The sequence below is a fragment of the Nelumbo lutea genome, chromosome 1, assembly GCF_056320005.1.
Source record: "Nelumbo lutea isolate HS-2025 chromosome 1, American lotus-T2T, whole genome shotgun sequence".
NCBI lineage: Eukaryota > Viridiplantae > Streptophyta > Magnoliopsida > Proteales > Nelumbonaceae > Nelumbo > Nelumbo lutea.
In genome coordinates, this window is record NC_142684.1 from 179,227,507 (window position 1) to 179,238,046 (window position 10,540).

Below are 10,540 nucleotides of genomic sequence, written 5' to 3' on the forward strand. Positions count from 1 at the left end.
CAAAACAAAGAAAAGCTGAACACACAGTCCAGAAAAGGAAAGTCTGGGCGCAGCAGCCAAGAAGAAGAGTCCAGATCTCTCTCAAAACTTTACGGATTTCTGTAAAAATTTCAGAATATGTTGAGAAGGGCTAGGCGACAACTCCTTTCAATTCTTGCTGCAAACGGAGGTTAAACGAGAGAGATCCAATAAAATCTCCCTCTCTGGATGCGTAGAAAACAGAAAAGGGGTTCCTGGAGAGATCAAAACAATCCAGGACCACTCGGTAGAGATGTAGGTTCTCAATAGATCACGAAAACAAGGTGGATTAGAGAGAAGGAAGATCAAAGAGCAACTTGCTCTGATACCATGTGAACTGAATTCAGAGCAAGAAGAAAACAGATCTAGGGGTGTCCATAATAGTCGACCCCCACCCCAAGGAATCTTTTTTATATTAAAGAGATAAAAGGTATGTGCAGTTACAAGAATGCCCTTACAGGGTTGAAAGATAAAAAGAACAAATAAAATAATAAGAATTACGATACTGTACAACAAGGACTACTCTAATAATGTACATCAAGATATAACTTCACAACCAAACGGTGGAAGGTGAAATTTTCACACTTTCTCATCCCATCCCATCCTTTCCCATCCCACCCAAAATTTCCCTAAACCAAATGGAGCCTAAGGGATTTTATGATTACCTGAAATAGTAGCATGATTTGTAGAAGCACAGGTATCTGAGTGAACAAATGCGGATGACAAGGTGTTGCCTGAAGGGTTGGATGTTGCAACAGTGGCCTCCAAGTGATTAAGTAACCTCTCATACCTTTCAAACTCTGTCTTTACTGCTACCAGCTACTCCATAGCCGATTTTTCTTTACTCTCTATTTATGCCTTTAGGCATTGTAGCAACATTTGCATTTTTAGGCTTCCCTATCTGACCACTTTTCTTGAAATTGTTGTTGCTATTGTTTTGAAACTTGTCCAGGAGAAGTTCTAGATGGAATTTCCAATAAGTGCCCTTAGTATGCTTTGGTTTCTTACAATATTCACATATCACTTCCTTTTCTTAATCGGCCCTTTCGGCTTTATCCCAGCATTTGCAAAGTGTTTTGAAGGTGGTCCCTGTAATTGTACTTGCCACCTACTCTGTTCACTACTCACCATAAAGTATGCTTGAGCAAGGATGTTTGAGTCCTATAAGAAACTCAAACACCCTGTTTTGTTCTACCAATTTCTAAATGTCTTTGCATCCTTGGTGCTATCCCATACAACTGTCTCCATAACATCAGTCTCCTACCACAATGATTTCAACATGGAGAAGTAAACTGCTACACTCTTCTCCCCTTGTCTCAGATATTCACGTCACTCTTCAACTTATAGGCTCTCACAACATTTAACTTTTGTGAATATGTTTCAGTGACATTGTCCCAAATCTCCTTGGTAGAAGTCATTCAGAGGTAATGTTGGCTTATGTGGAGCTACATAGAGTTGACTAACCACCCAATCACTATGTAGTTCTCCTACATCCGTTTTTTATGCATAGGGCCCATCTTTGTAGGTTTCTCCTTATTGCCTATGAGATACCCCAGTTTACCTCTACTACAAACATAAATCCGTATAGATTGTGCCCAGGCTAGATAATTGGTTCCATTTAGTTTAATTGTAGTCACTCCACGCAAATAGGAATCTACTAGACCAACCTTGGATATCGGAATCTGTTTCATTTCACTTCCAGATTGCTCCATTAATTAAACGAAAAACCAAAAATTAGTTTTTCACTCTTTATGGACCTAATTAAGGTCAGCTGAGTACCAAAAAGTTCAAAAACTAGGGTTTCACTTTACTCGATTCAATGTGAGAAAGAGAGAAAAGGTAGTCACTCCTACTAGAGCTTCCCAACCTTCTTCAAACCTCAACCACGCCCTTCTGGGAATCAAAAGAAACCTCCCAAGCCTTAAGCGCCACACCCAATCCTTCTCCGTATCCTATAACTTGAAATCTCTCTAGTCAGCAAGGGTTTTGGGCAGAAAAATAACAGCTTCATTTCTTGGCACTCTTCGGCCAGACTCTAATTCTCCAAACCCTCTACCAACTTGGAAAACAGTCCTCTAATTGATCAAAAGCTTATCTCTGCATACACTCTTCTAATCGTAGGGTGTATGGGAAAAGAAAAGAAAAAAAAGGGAGAGGGAAAAACTGCTTTGATACCAAGATGTGTAACTGTCCTTCAAATCTGATTATTAAACCTGATTACAACAGTAAAATAAAAAGAAAAAAGGTGATTGCAGCAGAAGTAAGAAGATGGAGAAGAAGAAGAGAAAGGAGAAGAGAGTTTGATGGTTTCCTCCTCTCTCTCTCTTTATATTTTATTAAAATCACCTAACTATTACTAATTACAGGCCCATTAGCACATAAAATGTAAACATGATGCTACTTAAAAACATAAACAAGTACTAGGGCCCAATCGGCCTAGTCTCTCTACAATAGGTATATCCAAATTTGATTTGCTTATATTCGGATTCTAATTGGATCATATCCATCAGATATCTATCAGATTTGAGTCGAATTCATATTATAATTTGATATTAATTAGTATAAACAAATTAGGATAAAAATAACCAAAATATGTATTATTAATAAAATAAACTAAAAATGACTTTAATATTATATTTTTATGAATAAATTGAATTGAAAATTATCTGTATGTAACTTGAACTATGACAATTTATTGAAAATACAACATTCGAGCTAATTTTACCGATTGATATAATATGAATTTACGTTATCATTACACCAAATCAAGGAGCCTTTGTGAGTGGAAGACAAATTATAGATTAGATCCTAATTGCGAATGAGAGTGTTGAAAATGTTAAGAATGATGGAAAGAAGGGAGTGATATGTAAGTTGGATCTAGAAAAGGCTTATGATTTGGTAGATTGGGATTTCTTAAGGAGAATTATGACTAAATTTGGATTTGGGGCTAAATGGTGCAAATGGATTATGGGATGTGTTTGGAATTGTCATTAGTCTATACTGGTGAATGGGACAGTGGTAGATTTCTTTCTAGCTACTAGGGGTATAACACAAGGGGACCCCCTATCTCCCTTCTTGTTCACACTGATTGCTGATGTCCTGGGGAGATTAATTAATAGAGCAGACTCTAGGGGTCTCATTAGAAGATGGAGAGTCAGAAGGGAGGAAACCCCCCTCACCCATCTACAGTTTGCAGATGACACAATTTTGTTCTGTGAATGAGGAAACTTGGAATATATTAAGAACATGAAATTGGTGATACTACTTGTTGAACAAATGTCAAGATAGAAGGTGAACTTTGAGAAAAGTTGTGTAGTGGGTGTGAATTTGGAGGAGGGAGAAATTAGGGAGAGTGTAGAAGTGCTAGGGTGTGAGGTTTTAGGATGGCCATTAATCTACTTAGGGTTGCCATTGGGTGACAATCCAAAGAGGGAGAGTTTCTGGAATCTGGTGGTGGAAAAATTTGAAAAGAGACTTGTTTCTTGGAAAAATAATTACCTTTCTCTTGGTGGTAGGATGACACTGATTAAGGCTACTCTAGCAAATTTACACATTTATTTCCTTTTAGTGTTCAAAATCCCAGTAAAGGTTGCTAATAGACTGGAAAAGATGATGAGAGACTTCCTTTGGGAGCCAGGAGAGGAGAAGAGGGACCATAGGGTAAGCTGGAAGGTGGTGACCAGGAGCAAAAACAATGGTGGATTAGAGTTTGGGAACATTAGAGAAAGGAATTTGGCCCTTCTAGGGAAATGGTTGTGGAGATTCCCACTAGAGAAGGAGAAATTATGGGCTAAACTAGTGGCAAGCATACATGGGTTGGAGCTAAATGGATGGGATGCTGGACTCCGGGCTAGGACCATAAGCACTTTGCCTTGGAAAGCCATTCATGATCTATTACTAGTTTTCTCCCCTCTTATCAGGTATGATTTGAATTCAGGTAACTCCATAAAATTCTGGGAACAAACTTGGGTGGGGAATGCCCCTCTAAAGGACCAGTTTCCTTCTTTGTATGCCTTATTTGTTTTTAAAAATGAGACATCTTCTTTCATCATCCTTTCCTCTTCCAATTCTGGGTTTGGTTGGAATTTGGGTTTGAGAAGGGCTATGAGAGATTCAGACCTTGATAGTGCTTCGAGTCTCCTCCAATTTCTTGATAATGTGTTCTTAGACCCAGCTAAGGAAGACTCTAGAATTTGGACCCGCACCCCTACTGGTTCCTTCTCCTATGCCTCCTTCTTTAAAGTGTTAAGCCAGTCCACCAATCCTGTAAACCCCCCTTCCCTGTTAATGAGGTTTGGTGCAGACCAATTCCTCATAGGGTTGGTAGGGTTGGTAGTTTTTGTTGGGAAGCATTTCTGGAAAGAATCAACACTAGTGATCTGCTCCAAAAGAAGAAACCCAATTCTTGTTTGTCCCCTCATTGGTGTATTCTTTGTAAAGTTGATGGGGAGACTGGTTTCCATTTACTGGTGTCTTGCCAATTTGCAAAATCTATTTGGGAGTGAGCTTTCTCTCTGTTTGGGTGTACTTGGAATCCTCCGTCAAATATGCAAAGTCTTTTTGCTCCTTTTTTCAGGTGGCGTATGAAAAGGGAAAGGACTATGTGGAGAGGACTGAGGGCAGCAGTCTACTGATCTTTATGGGAAGAAAGAAAATCCAGGATCTTCTTTGAAGAAGAGAGAAGTGCTGAAGATCTGAGGTCCCTGATCCATATAAGGGTTGTACAGTGGATGAAATCCCTAGAGCTATCCACAGACTATACAGTGGATGACATGCTGAGGAAGGGGGGTGAGGTTGCTAGCTGTACCCAGACTAAAAGTAGTAATGAGTGTGTCTTGGACTCCCCCACCTTCGGGCTTCATAAAACTAAACTTTGATGGAAATAGCAATGGGAACCTTGAACAATTAGGGATTAGGGGTATTTTTAGGGATGAGAGTGGGGATGTTTCTGCCATGTTCTCAGGCTCAATTGGAGTGGGTGACTCCCTTAGAGCTGAGATCCATGCAGTCTTGGAAGGAGTTCAGAAAGCTAGGGAGATGAATCTCAGAAAAGTCATAATTGAAGGGGACTCGGAGGTGGTGGTAGGGTGGCTGAATAAAGATGATAGTGGTTTATGGAGATATACCAATACGAGAAGGAAATTCAGATGGCTGGTTTGAGAAATAGAAGTTAAAATCAGTTGGGCAAAAAGATCAGCTATTTCTTTTGCTAATGGGTTAACTAAACAGGGAGTCAATGTTTTGGGCACAGTTGTAATTTAATTCTTTTTTTTTCTTTTTTTCTTTTTCTTTTTCCTTTTCTCTTTCTTTTTTCATTTCTTGGGGCTCAAGCTGAAGTTGGAAGATAAGAAAGTTTGTCTTCCTCTTTGTAATTCCCATTGTGATAATTAATGTTTGTGTTATTGATAAAAAAATGTACGTATATATGAGCATATAACATAATAGAATCAAATTGGATTATATCAGATCAGATATGGGATTTTCAAAGAAAAAAAATATATCATATAGAGGTGGATCCATATTCGATCCAATTATAAACGAATTGAATTCGAATCAGCCTTAATAGGACCAAATTGGAATTTTTATTTGGAGTTTTGGACAATTGGATACACTGATACAGTTTTTGCGCTAATTTGTGATAATTTAGTATAATCAACCTTTGTTTTTGCTTTATGTAGATTGCACTGATTAATGCATCTATGTTTTTTATCCTTTTTTCAACAATTATCCCACTAGTTATATAACACATAAAGGTTTATCATTAAAAAATGAGTTAAAACCATAGTTAATTGAGTCCCTTAATACTTCTTTTTGTTTTTGGGGACTTGCCAAGTTTAACACGTTGTACCTGTATCCATGTAACATAGGAAGTTTAAGTAGTGTTGATTACAGTTCACTTGGTCAAACCTTCAAGAGAATCCAATAAGCTGCAGACTAGATAGGTTTCTGGTTTCCTTGGACTAGGCAGAGAATTTTCCAAATCTCCTCCAAGAAATCAGACCTCGTACTTCAGACCACTAGCCTCTAGTCTTGAGAACAGATCTGGCTTTGAAAGGAAAACGCCCATTCAGATTGGAGAAGATGTGGACTCATCACAAAGATTTCCTGAAAAATGTAGCTTTATGGTGGAAGGAATGTAAAGCCAAAGGCTGGGCAAGGTACAGATTGCTGCAAAAGCTGGAATTCTTGAAAAGAAAACTGAAGTACTGGGTGAGAGAAGAGTTCAAATCATTCACAGAAGAAAAAAATGCCATCCTCATGGAGATGGAAGAGTTAAACAAAAAAGAGCAATCAGGAGACCTGGATGGAGAAGGAAGAAGCAGGAGAGATGCTCTAAGGAGTTTGCGGGAAAAGGTAATCCGAAAAGAAGAAATTTTTTGGAGGCAAAGGTCAAGAGTCAGATGGTTAAAGGAAGGAGACAACAACACAAAATTCTTCCACAGCTATGCATTGGGTAGGTGTAGAAAGAATCTCATCTCAAAAATTAAGGTGGACCAGAGGGAAGTGGATGATGTAGAGGAGATCACTGAGACCTTTCTAAACCACTTCAAATCTCTTTACTCCAAGGAAAGGGCTAGGTGCTTTAACTTAAGAAACTGGGAAGGGCCGGCTCTAGCAGAAGACGAGAATTTGGCTTGAAAGGGAATTTGAAGAGCAAGAAATTAGAGAAGCAGTCTTTGATATGGATGGAGAGAGAGCACCTGGGCCTGATGGATTCCCGATCTTCTTCTTCCAGATCTGCTGGGAAGTAGTAAAAGAGGACATTTTGGAGGTCTTTAAAGAATTCCACTCCAAGGGGGTGGTTAATAAAAGAATTAACTCCACTTTCAAATGCCTCATTCCAAAGAGAAATGGTATCTTGGAAGTAAAAGACTACAGGCCAATAAGTCTAGTAGGGAGTGTGTACAAAAGAATGGCAAAGGTGTTGGCAAAACGACTCAGAGAAGTCCTAAAAGAGTTGGTTTCTCAAACCCAGTTTGCTTTTGTGAAAGGAAGACAGATTGTAGAGAGCATCCTAATTGCAAACGAAGTCATAGAAGAGAGAAGGAAGAGTGGAAGGAAGGGCCTTCTAGTGAAACTAGACCTTGAAAAAGCTTATGATAAGGTTGATTGGGATTGCCTACTCCAGATTCTAAACTTGAAGGGTTTTGGTTCAAAATGGCTGCAGTGGATGAAAGGCTGTATTAGTTCTACCTGGTTCTCAGTCATGATCAATGGAGAGCCTAAAGGTTATTTTAAGGCCAGCAGGGGTCTACGGCAGGGATACCCCCTCTCCCCGTTCCTCTTTACAATGGTAATGGATGTTTTCAGCCAGCTTATGGAGAAAGCTAAAAACCTCAATTTGATCAAAGGTTTTGAGGTTGGAAGAGATGCCATAAATGTTTCCCACCTCCTATTTGCTGATGATGTCATCTTATTTCTAGAAGCCAATTTGGAGAACATTTCAAATGTGAAAAGAGTTCTCCAGTGTTTTGAACTAGTATCAGGGCTGAAGGTAAATTACTCTAAGAGCAGCCTAGCAGCAATAAACCAAATTGAAGGGTCCTTGATGGAAAGTTTCAAGGAAACTCTGAATTGTCGAGTGGAAAATCTCCCCCTTTCTTATTTGGGCATGCCACTAGGAGATAACCCAAAAAATTCAAGCTTTTGGGAACCTGTGGTGGAAAAGCTGCTACCTATCAAAAGGGGGTAGAATCACTCTTATTAAGGCCTCCCATGCGAACATGCCTTTCTATTTCCTATCAGTATTTCAGATCCCTGCAAGAATTACATCACAGATTGAGAAAATCCAAAGAGATTTCCTTTGGGAAGGTGGGGAGGTGTCAAGAAAGGGCATCTAGTTAATTGGAATCAGGTCTGTAAACCAAAAGAGGCTGAAGGATTAGGAATCGGGCATTTAAAAGAGAAAAACAATGCCCTTCTTGGAAAATGGCTGTGGAGATTCTCCACGGAATCAAATTCTCTCTGGACAACTATCATCACCAGCAAGTATGGGTTAAATGCAAATGGTTGGGACTGCAATCTCCAATCAAACTGATCAGCTCTCTCTAATCCCTGGAAAGGTATTTCTGCTATTCACACCCTCTTTTTTCCTTTCATTAGATACAAGGTAGGTAACGGTAATAGACTAAAATTCTGGATGGATTTGTGGTGGAGCAACTCAACATTGGCAGATCTGTATCCCAGACTCTACAACCTTTATAAATAAGGGTGCAATCATCTCCCAGTGCCTTCCCATATCCAGCAAAGAAAGAAACCTAAACCTGAACTTCAGAAGACCCTTAAGGATTCCGGAGGCGGAGATCAGTGAGCTAACTGAACTCCTTTACATCTCCCCAAATTCCCAAGATTCTCGAGTCTGGAAACCCCACCCTGGAGGTGAGTTCTCGTCCAAGTCTTTCTTCGAAGCTCTGGTTGCAGATACTCGAGACAGTGATTTCCCTCACAAGAAGATCTGGTGCAAGGTTATACCCTCGAGAGTTTGTTTCTTTGTTTGGGAGGCTTGTCTGCAGCGAGTGAACACTTGTGAGTTACTGCAGAAGAAAAATCTTGGATGACTCTATATCTCCCCTCATGACTGTACACTATTCTTATGTGAAGGAGAGACAACAGACCACTTCTTCATACACTGCCAGGTAGCTAGCAGCATCTGGAACTTCTTTCTTCAGTTAGTCGGCTTCAGTTGGGTGGTTCCTAAGCATCTGCAGGATCTGATTTCTCAGTGGCAAGGAATAGGTCTGAGCAAGAGAGGTAAGACCTATTGGTTGATAATACTGCACACTGTTCTTTGGGGATTTTGGGAGGAAAGAAACAATCGGCTGTTTGAAAATAGGTCTAAATCTAAAGGTGAACTGATCAGCCACATCAACCACTACTGCAACTTGGGAGCCTCTAGTTCAGAGGAGTTTACAGGAGTTAGTATCAATGGTCTCAGCAGAAACATATATAACTTCCTGGTTTCTTCCCCTCCTACCCCACTCTCTACCAGAGCTCCTTTAGTTAGAAGGGAAGGAATCTGGACTCTCAGCTTTGATGGAAGTGCTTATGGTAACCCCAGAGCTGCCGGCATTGGAGGAATTCTAAGAGATGAGAATGGCCCGCACATGCTGGGTTTATAGTGGTCCGATTGGGATAGCTGACTCAACAAAAGCAGAAGTGTTAGCAGCTCTAACAGGGATTCACCTAGTCAGCAAACTGGGTATCCAAAGCTTCTCAATTGAAGATGACTCAGCCAATACTATAAGATGGTTGGAACAACAGGAAACTAGACCTTGGAGACTTAGTCACTTCCTATCAGAGGCAAGGGACCTGCTGGCTCCTTTGAATGTTTCTCCAACCCGGATCCCAAGGGAACTAAATGTAATGGCAGATGGTCTAGCAAAATTAGGAGTTATTCTAGAGACTCTGTACTGTGATTCCTGCCCTCCTGTGTAATTCTCAGGGGTCTCACCCCTCTTTTGTATTTGTACACACTCTTGTATACCTCTCCTTTCTTCAATAAAATTGTTAACTTTTCTCCAAAAAAAAAAAAAAAAAAAACTTACTAAACAATCACGAAGTGCCAGAAGAATCATAAGCAATTGTTTGTCTTTTTTTTTTCTTTTTTCCCCTTATTTATGTGAAAGAACCCTCACTCCATTTAAAATTCAAAAACCAAAGCACATTTCTTTCTTTATTGATTTGATTTTTTATTTCTCAATGGGACAGGCGACTCATACTACTCTTCAATTCAAAAATGATTTTTACCATTTCTAACTACTATTATCACCATGTTGCGAATCAGGCTATGGAACATAATCGCCTCATCAAAGCTCGTATTGAATCCCTTAAGAAGGAAAGACAAGACTTGTCAACTATTGAAGATACTGTTGGGAAGGTATGTTGTTTCCTGTAGCATTGAAAGCTGTACTTCAATGACATTCTTTGACATCCATGGAATGGGCAATGTAACTTATTTTTTCTTGCTTTTTGCAAATTTTGCAGTTGAGAAGTTGGAATTGCAACTATGGCCAGATATAGCAATAGGCTGAACGAATGATCGTAATGTATCATATAAACTTTCCATTTAGAACATCCAATGCTATGACATCCTGCTGGTGTATATCTATGCAGTTTAGTCTTTGTTTTATTTTATGAATTTTAGTTATTTGGTGTATTTATTTTGTACTATGATGTTCTGCACGTAAACTGGCATAAACATTTTTTTTGTCGAGTTCTAGTCATTTTAGCATGTATTCACCTTTTTTTTTAACTTTAGAGCGTTTGGCTCAGGCTAAATTGGAAATGGATTAGATTAATATTGAGGGACAATTCTATAAGTTTCTGGATTTTGTTGCATGGATTTACTTTCTTAGCAATAAGGTTTTAATTTTTAGAAGGCTAAAGGTGGAGGTGAGGCAGTTGGGTGTCAAAGAGGCGAGATATAAGCAGGCGGTTTGAGGCTAAGCCTCAAAGTACATGCATAATTTTTTAGTTTTTATGTGTTACAATTTATTTCTTTTTATAGTAAATTTAATATAAA

At 39.3% G+C, this 10,540-nt stretch overlaps 1 protein-coding gene across 4 annotated transcripts in view; it reads left to right on the forward strand.

Moving 5' to 3' along the window:
• The window catches only part of EMB3006 (embryo defective 3006), a 93,853-nt gene extending 83,516 nt beyond the window's left edge, over positions 1-10,337 (forward strand). For 3 of the 4 annotated variants that reach the window (XM_088961070.1, XM_088961069.1, XM_088961071.1), the window contains 2 exons: positions 9,803-9,895; positions 10,003-10,337. In XM_088961070.1, the coding sequence (XP_088817196.1) occupies positions 9,803-9,895; positions 10,003-10,006 (97 nt within the window). In that variant the 3' untranslated portion in view covers positions 10,007-10,337. Of the gene's footprint in view, positions 1-9,802; positions 9,896-10,002 lie in introns of those variants that run through there. The other variant, XR_016104261.1, reaches the window with a different exon arrangement.
• Positions 10,338-10,540: the final 203 nt, after the last annotated feature.